This window comes from Pseudophryne corroboree, chromosome 2 (assembly GCF_028390025.1).
Source record: "Pseudophryne corroboree isolate aPseCor3 chromosome 2, aPseCor3.hap2, whole genome shotgun sequence".
Classification (NCBI taxonomy): Eukaryota; Metazoa; Chordata; class Amphibia; order Anura; family Myobatrachidae; genus Pseudophryne; species Pseudophryne corroboree.
In genome coordinates this window covers 758,685,760-758,701,929 of record NC_086445.1, presented here as the reverse complement: position 1 = coordinate 758,701,929, position 16,170 = coordinate 758,685,760, and the positions used below count along the sequence as shown (strand labels likewise).

The 16,170-nt window shown below is 47.7% G+C and overlaps 1 protein-coding gene across 1 annotated transcript in view; it reads right to left on the bottom strand.

Moving 5' to 3' along the window:
* Positions 1-16,170, bottom strand: part of LOC135047490 (transcription factor ETV7-like) — a 65,629-nt gene that overhangs the window by 23,229 nt on the left and 26,230 nt on the right. The window contains exons 4-6 of the mRNA XM_063955455.1: positions 8,845-8,970; positions 7,653-7,802; positions 3,752-3,894 (exon numbers count right to left, since the gene is read on the bottom strand). Of these exons, the coding sequence (XP_063811525.1) occupies positions 3,752-3,894; positions 7,653-7,802; positions 8,845-8,970 (419 nt within the window). The remainder of the gene's footprint in view (positions 1-3,751; positions 3,895-7,652; positions 7,803-8,844; positions 8,971-16,170) is intronic.

The following is a 16,170-nucleotide window of genomic DNA, read 5'->3' as shown; positions in this document are numbered from 1 at the left end:
CAGTGTCCTAAAAAATGCAGCTGTACCCAGTGTCCACTTAACCACGGACATGTGGACAAGTGGAGCAGGGCAGGGTCAGGACTATATGACTGTGACAGCCCACTGGGTAGATGTATGGACTCCCGCCGCAAGAACAGCAGCGGCGGCACCAGTAGCAGCATCTCGCAAACGCCAACTCTTTCCTAGGCAGGCTACGCTTTGTATCACCGGTTTCCAGAATACGCACACAGCTGAAAACCTCTTACGGCAACTGAGGAAGATCATCGCGGAATGGCTTACCCCAATTGGACTCTCCTGTGGATTTGTGGCATCGGACAACGCCAGCAATATTGTGTGTGCATTAAATATGGGCAAATTCCAGCACGTCCCATGTTTTGCACATACCTTGAATTTGGTGGTGCAGAATTATTTTAAAAACGACAGGGGCGTGCAAGAGATGCTGTCGGTGGCCAGAAGAATTGCGGGACACTTTCGGCGTACAGGCACCACGTACAGAAGACTGGAGCACCACCAAAAACTACTGAACCTGCCCTGCCATCATCTGAAGCAAGAAGTGGTAACGAGGTGGAATTCAACCCTCTATATGCTTCAGAGGTTGGAGGAGCAGCAAAAGGCCATTCAAGCCTATACAATTGAGCACGATATAGGAGGTGGAATGCACCTGTCTCAAGCGCAGTGGAGAATGATTTCAACGTTGTGCAAGGTTCTGCTGCCCTTTGAACTTGCCACACGTGAAGTCAGTTCAGACACTGCCAGCCTGAGTCAGGTCATTCCCCTCATCAGGCTTTTGCAGAAGAAGCTGGAGACATTGAAGGAGGAGCTAACACGGAGCGATTCCGCTAGGCATGTGGGACTTGTGGATGGAGCCCTTAATTCGCTTAACAAGGATTCACGGGTGGTCAATCACAAGTCTGCTGGGGTTGAAAGACCTGCTGGTGAGAAAATTGTCAAGTCAAGCGGAATGCGACCTGTCAACATCTCCTCCTTCACATTCTCCCGCAACTGGGGGTGCGAGGAAAAGGCTCAGAATTCCGAGCCCACCCGCTGGCGGTGATGCAGGGCAGTCTGGAGCGACTGCTGATGCTGACATCTGGTCCGGACTGAAGGACCTGACAACGATTACGGACATGTCGTCTACTGTCACTGCATATGATTCTCTCCCCATTGAAAGAATGGTGGAGGATTATATGAGTGACCGCATCCAAGTAGGCACGTCACACAGTCCATACTTATACTGGCAGGAAAAAGAGGCAATTTGGAGGCCCTTGCACAAACTGGCTTTATTCTACCTAAGTTGCCCTCCCACAAGTGTGTACTCCGAAAGAGTGTTTAGTGCCGCCGCTCACCTTGTCAGCAATCGGCGTACGAGGTTACATCCAGAAAATGTGGAGAAGATGATGTTCATTAAAATTAATTATAATCAATTCCTCCACGGAGACATTGACCAGCAGCAATTGCCTCCACAAAGTACACAGGGAGCTGAGATGGTGGATTCCAGTGGGGACGAATTGATAATCTGTGAGGAGGGGGATGTACACGGTGATATATCGGAGGATGATGATGAGGTGGACATCTTGCCTCTGTAGAGCCAGTTTGTGCAAGGAGAGATTAATTGCTTCTTTTTTGGGGGGGGTCCAAACCAACCCGTCATATCAGTCACAGTCGTGTGGCAGACCCTGTCACTGAAATGATGGGTTGGTTAAAGTGTGCATGTCCTGTTTTGTTTATACAACATAAGGGTGGGTGGGAGGGCCCAAGGACAATTCCATCTTGCACCTCTTTTTTCTTTTATTTTTCTTTGCGTCATGTGCTGTTTGGGGAGGGTTTTTTGGAAGGGACATCCTGCGTGACACTGCAGTGCCACTCCTAAATGGGCCCGGTGTTTGTGTCGGCCACTTGGGTCGCTTATCTTACTCACACAGTCAGCTACCTCATTGCGCCTCTTTTTTTCTTTGCGTCATGTGCTGTTTGGGGAGGGTTTTTTGGAAGGGCCATCCTGCGTGACACTGCAGTGCCACTCCTAGATGGGCCCGGTGTTTGTGTCGGCCACTAGGGTCGCTAATCTTACTCACACAGCTACCTCATTGCGCCTCTTTTTTTCTTTGCGTCATGTGCTGTTTGGGGAGGGTTTTTTGGAAGGGACATCCTGCGTGACACTGCAGTGCCACTCCTAAATGGGCCCGGTGTTTGTGTCGGCCACTACGGTCGCTAATCTTACTCACACAGCTACCTCATTGCGCCTCTTTTTTTCTTTGCGTCATGTGCTGTTTGGGGAGGGTTTTTTGGAAGGGACATCCTGCGTGACACTGCAGTGCCACTCCTAGATGGGCCAGGTGTTTGTGTCGGCCACTAGGGTCGCTTAGCTTAGTCATCCAGCGACCTCGGTGCAAATTTTAGGACTAAAAATAATATTGTGAGGTGTGAGGTATTCAGAATAGACTGAAAATGAGTGGAAATTATGGTTTTTGAGGTTAATAATAATATGGGATCAAAATGACCCCCAAATTCTATGATTTAAGCTGTTTTTTAGGGTTTTTTGAAAAAAACACCCGAATCCAAAACACACCCGAATCCGACAAAAATAATTCGGTGAGGTTTTGCCAAAACGCGTTCGAACCCAAAACACGGCCGCGGAACCGAACCCAAAACCAAAACACAAAACCCGAAAAATTTCAGGCGCTCATCACTAGTGCAGACTCCCGGTGGGCCCCCTCCTCTCCACGGAACAGTAGACTTGGCATTGTGCCAGAGTCTACTGCGCATGCATAGGTCTCTGGAAACATGGCGCCCACCATGTTCCGGTGATTGATCACTACTGCGCATTCGCAGTGGCCATTTTGCCAGTGATTTTTGTTACGGCTGCATCACCAACATGGGGCTCCAGAAAGGTAAGTAATAAAAAGTGGGTGCAGCATGTGTGGTGTGCCCGACCCAGGGGCCCGTGTTCACCACACTCATTCTAGAAACGCCAATGGTCGTAAGACACAATTGGATCTACAGTACTTCAAGTTATTGGAGAAAGTAAAACAGCTAAAACACCTCAGTTGAACAAGGGCTGCATCATGACAGAGGCCAAATCCAGAGGGCAGCCTGCATATAAAAGGACAACTCCACACATACCAACAGTAAGGAGAGGAAAACAGGTTTCCACTGATGGTCACATATAAATGTGCTGTTCATTTCATTACAGTATAAGCATACCTCCCAACTTTAGCCTGGAGGTAACCGTGACTACCGCGCGGTGAAGTTGCGCGCTGACCCAAAAAGGGTCGGTTGCGCACCGACCCAAAAAAAATCCAAACCGCCGGCATACTGACAGCGTGGCGAGCACAAATGAGTCCCTTGCGGGCTCGCTGCGCTCACCACGCTGCGGGCTAGGTGATGCGATACGCGCGCCACGCTATTTATTCTCCCTCCAGGGGGGTCGTGGACCCCCAAGAGGGAGGAAAAGTGTCGGTATGCCAGCTGTCGGGATTCCGGCGCCGGGATCCCGACAGCCGGCAAACTGAAGACCACCCCAAATTCAATGTATCTTTATCCCCTCAACAACTTTATGACTACGATCCCTGTAGAGTAAATTCACAATGTAAGGAAGCTGTGTATGTCTCCAAAGCACACAAGTTGTGTAACGTAAAGTATAATACATAACTTCAGCTCACATTTGGAAAGCTTACTTGGTTTTCTATGGTTCCACTTTTATAAACAGATATATTCATGTTATACTTTATTTAATAAGCAACGTGAAATATACCTTATGTTTTCCCCACAGTGCAGCAAGCTTGTTTGGATCCATCACTCTGAAGATTTTTAATTCTTTATCTTCCCACTTAATGTAGGCTTCATAGCGCTGATCCCCAAGCAGTTGGTACAAATAGTCCCTCAGTAGTCTGCAATCTGAATCACAATTATTATTACAGAGTTGTTCCCTAATCATTTCAAAATATACATTATATACAGTGAGTGACATAGTGAAGTGTTGCTGTTAGCAGGTTCAATAAACCAAGATAGGCAAATCATACAATGCTGCTGAACTGTTGAGATGGCTATGTGGAAGAGATTGTTTCCAAATGCCTAAGTTCTGCAGTGGTGCCTATGTAGCAGGGACGTGCAGTCAGGAGGCAGGAGAGGCAGAGCTTCCCCTTTCATTTATGATTAAAATAATGCAGAGAAAATACTTATGACACAAATTCTGTGTCGACTCATAAGTATCTGCTTTATATTATTTTAATCATTTTTACACTTAAATTAAGTTTGGGAGGCACCGATAGTGGTGCCTCCTGTTGACAATGGGAAAGTAGCAGAAGCGGGAGGGGGCAGGGCCAAGCCATGGGCAGTAAAAGCCCATTGAAAATAGCTGTAAAAGCGGCACCTACTGTATAGATGTGCCTCATTGACAGGGACGTGCTTTCAGTCCACATGAAAGCACACCACCGTCAGTGGACAGCGGACCCATCACTGGATACAGCTGTTCAGTGATGGATCTGTTGTCATCACTGGGTGGGTAGCGGGAAGCAGTGGGGACCCGGTGGAGGTGCGACGGTTAGTGGTGGCGGGACTCGGCAGGCAGGGCTTACAGTGGTCCTGTGTGCGCCGCAGAAATGGGTGTGGCCTCACAAGGAAGGGGCGTGGCCACACAAAAGTACCACCATTTCGAAATAATGCCTCACAGTAGCACAATCTTAATCACATTGCCCGCCCCACATACTAGTGCCCTTTACACACACAATGCCCACAATAGCAGAGCCACTTACACACACAATGCCCACAGCAGTGCCCCCCTCCTAATTTTAGATATGATTCACAATATAGCAGTATATGTTGAACAACCTTTGCTCACCTCTCTTATGTCTTCTATGTGTCCCTTCTGATTTCTTGTTTCCTATGTCTGTCACACTTCTCATGAGTCCATATCTTCATCCTAGGTATCCCTTACTTCCTATATGCTCTCCTTTGTGTCTGATCAACTGAACCTTTCTCTCCTTTACTTACCCCCTACACCTCTCACTCCCTCTTCAACTCACCCCCTGCACCTTTCACTCCATCTCACCCCCTGCACCTCTCACTCCCCCACCCCTGCACCTCACTCCATCTCACCCCCGGCACTTCTCACTCCTCCATCTCACTTCCTGCTCCTCTCACTCCGCCAACTCACCCCCTGCACCTCTCACTCCCTCCCCATCTCACCCCCTGCTTCTCTCACCCCCTCCCCATCTCACCCCCTGCACCTCTCACTCTCTCCCCATCTCACCCCCTCCCCATCTCACCCCCTGCTTCTCTCACCCCCTCCCCATCTCACCCCCTGCTTCTCTCACCCCCTCCCCATCTCACCCCCTGCACCTCTCACTCCCCCACCCCTGCACCTCACTCCATCTCACCCCCTGCACTTCTCACTCCTCCATCTCACTTCCTGCTCCTCTCACTCCCCCAACTCACCCCCTGCACCTCTCACTCCCTCCCCATCTCACCCCCTGCTTCTCTCACCCACTCCCCATCTCACCCCCTGCTTCTTTCACTCCCTCCCCATCTCACCCCCTGCTTCTTTCACTCCCTCCCCATCTCACCCCCTGCACCTCTCACTCCCCCACCCCTGCACCTCACTCCATCTCACCCCCTGCACTTCTCACTCCCCCACCCCTGCACCTCACTCCATCTCACCCCCTGCACCTCTCACTCCCCCACCCCTGCACCTCACTCCATCTCACCCCCTGCACTTCTCACTCCTCCATCTCACTTCCTGCTCCTCTCACTCCGCCAACTCACCCCCTGCACCTCTCACTCCCTCCCCATCTCACCCCCTGCTTCTCTCACCCCCTCCCCATCTCACCCCCTGCACCTCTCACTCTCTCCCCATCTCACCCCCTGCTTCTCTCACCCCCTCCCCATCTCACCCCCTGCTTCTCTCACCCCCTCCCCATCTCACCCCCTGCACCTCTCACTCCCCCACCCCTGCACCTCACTCCATCTCACCCCCTGCACTTCTCACTCCTCCATCTCACTTCCTGCTCCTCTCACTCCCCCAACTCACCCCCTGCACCTCTCACTCCCTCCCCATCTCACCCCCTGCTTCTCTCACCCACTCCCCATCTCACCCCCTGCTTCTTTCACTCCCTCCCCATCTCACCCCCTGCACCTCTCACTCCCCCACCCCTGCACCTCACTCCATCTCACCCCCTGCACTTCTCACTCCCCCACCCCTGCACCTCACTCCATCTCACCCCCTGCACCTCTCACTCCCCCACCCCTGCACCTCACTCCATCTCACCCCCTGCACTTCTCACTCCTCCATCTCACTTCCTGCTCCTCTCACTCCTTCAACTCACCCCCTGCACCTCTCACCCCTCCCCTTCTCACCCCCTGCTTCTCTCACCCCCTCCCCATCTCACCCCCTGTTTCTCTCACCCCCTCCCTATCTCACCCCCTGCTTCTCTCACCCCCTTCCCATCTCACCCCCTGCTCCTCTCACTCCCTCCCCATCTCACCCCCTGCTTCAGTGGCCATGGCCTGGAGCATCAGGTCAATGCTACGGTGTAACGCTGGCAGCAACCGGCAGACATTACTGGCTATCGGACCGGGTGCTATTGAAAAGAAGCGAGGCACTTTGAATCTGGCGCCGATTGTGCGCCATTCACGGCTCCCAGACCACCAGCTAATGAGAAGCTGCTACTTGGCAGCTTCTCATTGGCTGGCGGTCCGCGAACCGTAATTGGCTCATGCCAGATTTTATAAAAGCCTCCCCTTCTTTTGATTGGTGCTACAGCCTGTCCGCGAGTCGGGATTGGCTGGCGGCCGCTGCCACCTTTATAATGGAGCAGGGACCTCCGCCTGCAATTAGAGATGACTGAATGCAGTTCCGCCCCTTTCCGGTCCACTTTACTACTGCCAGTGGGGATAGCTGACATGATGGCAGGCATGGATCCAAAAGGATCCAGTCCCTGTCTGGTCATTTTGCAGAGATCGGCATCTGAGTGGTTCCTATTTAAAAATTGGTGCCTTAGCAAAACCATGTGCTGTAAGTGATTGCCACTTTAAAAAAACATCTGAGATCGGCCAGCATCCTGCACCTCTGGTGATCTTGGACTCCATTACATCCCACCGTTCATTTGATGCAAGAACGCGGGAGCAATTATGGAAAACTTGCATGCCACTCTGCATTTGTCTCGTACGTGTTTTTTAAGCATTGTTAATTATATAAAGTTTTGTCCACGACCCCCCTGGAGGGAGAATAAAATAGCGCGCCACCGTGCCCGCATCGTGGTGAGCGCAGCGTGGCAAGCGCAGTGAGCCCGCAAGGGGCTCCTTTGCGCTCGCAACGCTGTTGGTATGCCGGCGGTCGGGCTCCCGGCGCCGGTATGCTGGTCGCCGGGAGCCCGAGCGCCGGCATACCGTACTACACCCATGGAAAGGTGGTGGCACCAACTGAGAGAACTTATAAGGTTTTCTGGTACACAGACACTGATGCAGGCTTGGGGGTTCCTACTGCACACCACATCTGTTAAAACACTTATTTGTAGACTCATTTTGTGTAATTTACTAATGCAGTGCAGAATTCCAGTACACAGAAAGGTGAAACAAATACAGAAGTCAAAAACATTATCACCGGAACATTGCACCTCTGCAAAACAATCTGTTCTGCCACAACTTTGCTCATTTACCTTTTATTTTTCCATCTACACAAACACCAGGTTTTGCAGATTCTTGTTGGGTTTTGTAGAGCTGTTGAGAAAGATTGAGAGGTGCATCCGGATGGTTATTCACGTCTGTAGAAGCTGGTTGTAGAGTCTTTCTGGGGCAATTGGTACTCTCTGTTGTGAACACATACGTATAAAGCAACATATTATTAAATGATTATAGAACACAAAACCTGAAGTTTCTATCACAGTTAATCAATTTACTTTTTATGCAATGTTTGTCTGTTACTTGCGGCTGCAACTGATTATTTTTACTAAAAGTATGAAACATACTAACAGAGAAATTTGTACCAATCATGACTTTTTAGTGTTCTTTTATATTTCTTACCACTTTTATATGGTTTATTTCAGTGACATGCAGATAGGTCAGTGGCTTGGGTGGCAATGGCTAGTATCACAGCCAGAGTTACACACATAAAAATTATTAGAAAAATAAAACTATGACTTGAAATATGATTAGAATAATACAAATATAATTGAACTACTGTATGTAGAATACAAAGATGATATTATAAGTAATAAATATCTTTTTTTTGTATTACTCTAATCATTTTTATAGTCAAGATTTTGGAGTATTCTGGAATATGACAGGTGAAGCTCTGCCTACCCTGACCGCGCATCACTGTTTTTTTTTATCGTTCTGGACGTGTGGGTGACTTGGCTTTAAAAGGTAAGAGATTATGGGGGTAATTCCAAGATGATCGCAGCAGGAAATTTTTTAGCAGTTGGGCAAAACCATGTGCACTGCAGGGGGGACAGATATAACATGTGCAGAGAGAGTTAGATTTGGGTGGGTTATTTTGTTTCTGTGCAGGGTAAATACTGGCTGCTTTATTTTTACAATGCAATTTAGATTGCAGATTGAACACACCACATCCAAATCTAACTCGCTCTGCACATGTTACTTCTGCCTCCCCTGCAGTGCACATGGTTTTTCCCAACTGCTAACAAAGTTCCTGCTGCGATCAACTCAGAATTACCCCCTATGTGTTTATGTTATCCTTGACACAAGATGGAATAAACATCTGAAACGTTGACTTTAATAATTATGGATTTATTGAGATGATGGAAATAATTTAATATAATATATTTATATATGTATTTCTGTGTCTTACATTGCTATTTCATAAATGATACAAAATCATCAACATCTCACTTGTGCTTATGAAGGTCTGAGGCTGCAGATGATCGCCTTTTCTTGTTGAATGGCTTAAGAAAGGATTAGTTGTTAACCCTTGTCTATGATTCTTTATGCACTGCAGCAATTCATACAAAACATCACCTGTTATGAAAATGAAGACAAATTATAATGTGTAAAATATATTTACTATATACCTTATACCATGTACTTACAATGGCAAAAGCATTCCATTGGAGTATACATTAAAGGTCTCATTCAGAGTTACACACAATTCTGCCTGCAGATGGATATCACAATTTGTTGTAAACTGTGCATGCTTCAGGGGCGTTTGCACTTACAGTTTATGATAAATTTGCCATGGTCATGTTGTGGCATGTTGATGAAATATCAGGATATTCAGAGCATATGCTCTAAGCTAAGTGTGCGCAAGGAACTGTGCAAGTACCTGCGGCTATATGCTGCACTCATGGTAAGTCTGCAGTCACTGATTTTTGTTGCAGCTGCATAGGGCTTCATACAAAAATCTACAAGTCTGGGATAAGATTGCGCCATGAGAGGGGCGAGATGAGGTGCCTTTGCAGGTATTTCGTCATTGCAATTCATCCCCCTTGCCACTAATTAAGGGGGTCATTCCGAGTTGATCGTTCGCTAGCAACTTTTGCAGTGCTGCGATCAGATAGTCGTCGCCTATGGGGGAGTGTATTTTAGCTTTGCAAGTTTTGCTGCCGACTGCACAATTTTTTGGGGGGCAGTTTCTGAGTAGCTCTGGACTTACTCAGCCGCTGCGATCACTTCAGTCTTTTTGGTCCCGAAATTGACGTCAGACACCCGCTTGGACACGCCTGCATTTTTGCAAACACTCCCATAAAACGGTCAGTTGACACCCACAAACGTCCTCTTTCTGTCAATCACCTTGCGATCAGCTGTGCGAATGTATTCTTCGTTAAATCCATCGCCCAGCACCGATCTGCTTTGTACTAGAGATGAGCGGGTTCGGTTTCTCTGAATCCGAACCCGCCCGAACTTCATGTTTTTTTTCACGGGTCCGAGCGACTCGGATCTTCCCGCCTTGCTCGGTTAACCCGAGCGCGCCCGAACGTCATCATGACGCTGTCGGATTCTCGCGAGGCTCGGATTCTATCGCGAGACTCGGATTCTATATAAGGAGCCGCGCGTCGCCGCCATTTTCACACGTGCATTGAGATTGATAGGGAGAGGACGTGGCTGGCGTCCTCTCCATTTAGATTATAAGAGAGAGAGATTTACTGGAGCTTAGGACTAGGAGGAGTACTGTAGAAGTGTAGAGAGTGCAGAGAGTTTACTAGTGAGTGACCACCAGACAGTGCAGTTTATTTAATATATCCGTTCTCTGCCTGAAAAAAGCGATACACACAGTGACTCAGTCACATACCATATCTGTGTGCACTGCTCAGGCTCAGCCCAGTGTGCTGCATCATCTATATATATTATATATCTGTCTGACTGCTCAGCTCACACAGCTTATAATTGTGGGGGAGACTGGGGAGCACTGCAGTGCCAGTTATAGGTTATAGCAGGAGCCAGGAGTACATAATATTATATAGTGAGTGACCACCAGACAGTGCAGTTTATTTAATATATCCGTTCTCTGCCTGAAAAAAGCGATACACACAGTGACTCAGTCACATACCATATCTGTGTGCACTGCTCAGGCTCAGCCCAGTGTGCTGCATCATCTATATATATTATATATCTGTCTGACTGCTCAGCTCACACAGCTTATAATTGTAGGGGAGACTGGGGAGCACTGCAGTGCCAGTTATAGGTTATAGCAGGAGCCAGGAGTACATAATATTATATAGTGAGTGACCACCAGACAGTGCAGTTTATTTAATATATCCGTTCTCTGCCTGAAAAAAGCGATACACACAGTGACTCAGTCACATACCATATCTGTGTGCACTGCTCAGGCTCAGCCCAGTGTGCTGCATCATCTATATATATTATATATCTGTCTGACTGCTCAGCTCACACAGCTTATAATTGTGGGGGAGACTGGGGAGCACTGCAGTGCCAGTTATAGGTTATAGCAGGAGCCAGGAGTACATAATATTATATTAAAATTAAACAGTGCACACTTTTGCTGCAGGAGTGCCACTGCCAGTGTGACTGACCAGTGACCTGACCACACTGACCACCAGTATAGTTAGTAGTATACTTATATTGTGATTGCCTGAAAAAGTTAAACACTCGTCGTGTGACTTCACTTGTGTGTTGTTGTTTTTTTTATTCTATAAAAATAAAACTCATTCTGCTGACAGACAGTGTCCAGCAGGTCCGTCATTATATAATATATAATATATACCTGTCCGGCTGCAGTAGTGATATATATATATTTTTTATATCATTTATCATCCAGTCGCAGCAGACACAGTACGGTAGTTCACGGCTGTGGCTACCTCTGTGTCTGCACTCGGCAGGCAGTCCGTCCATAATTGTATACCACCTAACCGTGGTTTTTTTTTCTTCTTTATACATACATACTACTACGACATCTCTTTATCAACCAGTCTATATTAGCAGCAGACACAGTACAGTACGGTAGTTCACGGCTGTGGCTACCTCTGTGTCTGCACTCGGCAGGCAGTCCGTCCATAATTGTATACCACCTAACCGTGGTTTTTTTTTCTTTCTTCTTTATACATACATAGTTACATAGACATCTCTTTATCAACCAGTCTATATTAGCAGCAGACACAGTACAGTACGGTAGTTCACGGCTGTGGCTACCTCAGTGTCTGCACTCGGCAGGCAGTCCGTCCATAATTGTATACCACCTAACCGTGGTTTTTTTTTCTTTCTGCTTTATACATACATAGTTACATAGACATCTCTTTATCAACCAGTCTATATTAGCAGCAGACACAGTACAGTACGGTAGTTCACGGCTGTGGCTACCTCTGTGTCTGCACTCGGCAGGCAGTCCGTCCATAATTGTATACCACCTAACCGTGGTTTTTTTTTCTTTCTTCTTTATACATACATAGTTACTACGACATCTCTTTATCAACCAGTCTATATTAGCAGCAGACACAGTACAGTACGGTAGTTCACGGCTGTGGCTACCTCTGTGTCTGCACTCGGCAGGCAGTCCGTCCATAATTGTATACCACCTAACCGTGGTTTTTTTTTCTTTCTTCTTTATACATACATAGTTACATAGACATCTCTTTATCAACCAGTCTATATTAGCAGCAGACACAGTACAGTACGGTAGTTCACGGCTGTGGCTACCTCTGTGTCTGCACTCGGCAGGCAGTCCGTCCATAATTGTATACCACCTAACCGTGGTTTTTTTTTCTTTCTTCTTTATACATACATAGTTACATAGACATCTCTTTATCAACCAGTCTATATTAGCAGCAGACACAGTACAGTACGGTAGTTCACGGCTGTGGCTACCTCTGTGTCTGCACTCGGCAGGCAGTCCGTCCATAATTGTATACCACCTAACCGTGTTTTTTTTTTCTTTTTTCTTTATACATACATAGTTACATAGACATCTCTTTATCAACCAGTCTATATTAGCAGCAGACACAGTACAGTACGGTAGTTCACGGCTGTGGCTACCTCTGTGTCTGCACTCGGCAGGCAGTCCGTCCATAATTGTATACCACCTAACCGTGGTTTTTTTTTCTTTCTTCTTTATACATACATAGTTACATAGACATCTCTTTATCAACCAGTCTATATTAGCAGCAGACACAGTACAGTACGGTAGTTCACGGCTGTGGCTACCTCTGTGTCTGCACTCGGCAGGCAGTCCGTCCATAATTGTATACCACCTAACCGTGTTTTTTTTTTCTTTCTTCTTTATACATACATACTACTACGACATCTCTTTATCAACCAGTCTATATTATTAGCAGCAGACACAGTACAGTACGGTAGTTCACGGCTGTGGCTACCTCTGTGTCTGCACTCGGCAGGCAGTCCGTCCATAATTGTATACCACCTAACCGTGGTTTTTTTTTCTTTCTTCTTTATACATACATAGTTACATAGACATCTCTTTATCAACCAGTCTATATTAGCAGCAGACACAGTACAGTACGGTAGTTCACGGCTGTGGCTACCTCTGTGTCTGCACTCGGCAGGCAGTCCATAATTGTATACTAGTATCCATCTCCATTGTTTACCTGAGGTGCCTTTTAGTTGTGCCTATTAAAATATGGAGAACAAAAATGTTGAGGTTCCAAAATTAGGGAAAGATCAAGATCCACTTCCACCTCGTGCTGAAGCTGCTGCCACTAGTCATGGCCGAGACGATGAAATGCCAGCAACGTCGTCTGCCAAGGCCGATGCCCAATGTCATAGTACAGAGCATGTCAAATCCAAAACACCAAATATCAGTAAAAAAAGGACTCCAAAACCTAAAATAAAATTGTCGGAGGAGAAGCGTAAACTTGCCAATATGCCATTTACCACACGGAGTGGCAAGGAACGGCTGAGGCCCTGGCCTATGTTCATGGCTAGTGGTTCAGCTTCACATGAGGATGGAAGCACTCAGCCTCTCGCTAGAAAACTGAAAAGACTCAAGCTGGCAAAAGCACCGCAAAGAACTGTGCGTTCTTCGAAATCCCAAATCCACAAGGAGAGTCCAATTGTGTCGGTTGCGATGCCTGACCTTCCCAACACTGGACGTGAAGAGCATGCGCCTTCCACCATTTGCACGCCCCCTGCAAGTGCTGGAAGGAGCACCCGCAGTCCAGTTCCTGATAGTCAGATTGAAGATGTCAGTGTTGAAGTACACCAGGATGAGGAGGATATGGGTGTTGCTGGCGCTGGGGAGGAAATTGACCAGGAGGATTCTGATGGTGAGGTGGTTTGTTTAAGTCAGGCACCCGGGGAGACACCTGTTGTCCGTGGGAGGAATATGGCCGTTGACATGCCTGGTGAAAATACCAAAAAAATCAGCTCTTCAGTGTGGAGGTATTTCAACAGAAAAGCGGACAACAGGTGTCAAGCCGTGTGTTGCCTTTGTCAAGCTGTAATAAGTAGGGGTAAGGACGTTAACCACCTCGGAACATCCTCCCTTATACGTCACCTGCAGCGCATTCATAATAAGTCAGTGACAAGTTCAAAAACTTTGGGCGACAGCGGAAGCAGTCCACTGACCAGTAAATCCCTTCCTCTTGTAACCAAGCTCACGCAAACCACCCCACCAACTCCCTCAGTGTCAATTTCCTCCTTCCCCAGGAATGCCAATAGTCCTGCAGGCCATGTCACTGGCAATTCTGACGAGTCCTCTCCTGCCTGGGATTCCTCCAATGCATCCTTGCGTGTAACGCCTACTGCTGCTGGCGCTGCTGTTGTTGCTGCTGGGAGTCGATGGTCATCCCAGAGGGGAAGTCGTAAGCCCACTTGTACTACTTCCAGTAAGCAATTGACTGTCCAACAGTCCTTTGCGAGGAAGATGAAATATCACAGCAGTCATCCTGCTGCAAAGCGGATAACTGAGGCCTTGACAACTATGTTGGTGTTAGACGTGCGTCCGGTATCCGCCGTTAGTTCACAGGGAACTAGACAATTTCTTGAGGTAGTGTGCCCCTGTTACCAAATACCATCTAGGTTCCACTTCTGTAGGCAGGCGATACCGAGAATGTACACGGACGTCAGAAAAAGACTCACCAGTGTCCTAAAAAATGCAGTTGTACCCAATGTCCACTTAACCACGGACATGTGGACAAGTGGAGCAGGGCAGGGTCAGGACTATATGACTGTGACAGCCCACTGGGTAGATGTATGGACTCCCGCCGCAAGAACAGCAGCAACGGCACCAGTAGCAGCATCTCGCAAACGCCAACTCTTTCCTAGGCAGGCTACGCTTTGTATCACCGCTTTCCAGAATACGCACACAGCTGAAAACCTCTTACGGCAACTGAGGAAGATCATCGCGGAATGGCTTACCCCAATTGGACTCTCCTGTGGATTTGTGGCATCGGACAACGCCAGCAATATTGTGTGTGCATTAAATATGGGCAAATTCCAGCACGTCCCATGTTTTGCACATACCTTGAATTTGGTGGTGCAGAATTTTTTTAAAAACGACAGGGGCGTGCAAGAGATGCTGTCGGTGGCCAGAAGAATTGCGGGACACTTTCGGCGTACAGGCACCACGTACAGAAGACTGGAGCACCACCAAAAACTACTGAACCTGCCCTGCCATCATCTGAAGCAAGAAGTGGTAACGAGGTGGAATTCAACCCTCTATATGCTTCAGAGGTTGGAGGAGCAGCAAAAGGCCATTCAAGCCTATACAATTGAGCACGATATAGTAGGTGGAATGCACCTGTCTCAAGCGCAGTGGAGAATGATTTCAACGTTGTGCAAGGTTCTGATGCCCTTTGAACTTGCCACACGTGAAGTCAGTTCAGACACTGCCAGCCTGAGTCAGGTCATTCCCCTCATCAGGCTTTTGCAGAAGAAGCTGAAGACATTGAAGGAGGAGCTAACACGGAGCGATTCCGCTAGGCATGTGGGACTTGTGGATGGAGCCCTTAATTCGCTTAACAAGGATTCACGGGTGGTCAATCTGTTGAAATCAGAGCACTACATTTTGGCCACCGTGCTCGATCCTAGATTTAAAGCCTACCTTGGATCTCTCTTTCCGGCAGACACAAGTCTGCTGGGGTTGAAAGACCTGCTGGTGACAAAATTGTCAAGTCAAGCGGAACGCGACCTGTCAACATCTCCTCCTTCACATTCTCCCGCAACTGGGGGTGCGAGGAAAAGGCTCAGAATTCCGAGCCCACCCGCTGGCGGTGATGCAGGGCAGTCTGGAGCGACTGCTGATGCTGACATCTGGTCCGGACTGAAGGACCTGACAACGATTACGGACATGTCGTCTACTGTCACTGCATATGATTCTCTCAACATTGATAGAATGGTGGAGGATTATATGAGTGACCGCATCCAAGTAGGCACGTCACACAGTCCGTACTTATACTGGCAGGAAAAAGAGGCAATTTGGAGGCCCTTGCACAAACTGGCTTTATTCTACCTAAGTTGCCCTCCCACAAGTGTGTACTCCGAAAGAGTGTTTAGTGCCGCCGCTCACCTTGTCAGCAATCGGCGTACGAGGTTACATCCAGAAAATGTGGAGAAGATGATGTTCATTAAAATGAATTATAATCAATTCCTCCGCGGAGACATTGACCAGCAGCAATTGCCTCCACAAAGTACACAGGGAGCTGAGATGGTGGATTCCAGTGGGGACGAATTGATAATCTGTGAGGAGGGGGATGTACACGGTGATATATCGGAGGGTGATGATGAGGTGGACATCTTGCCTCTGTAGAG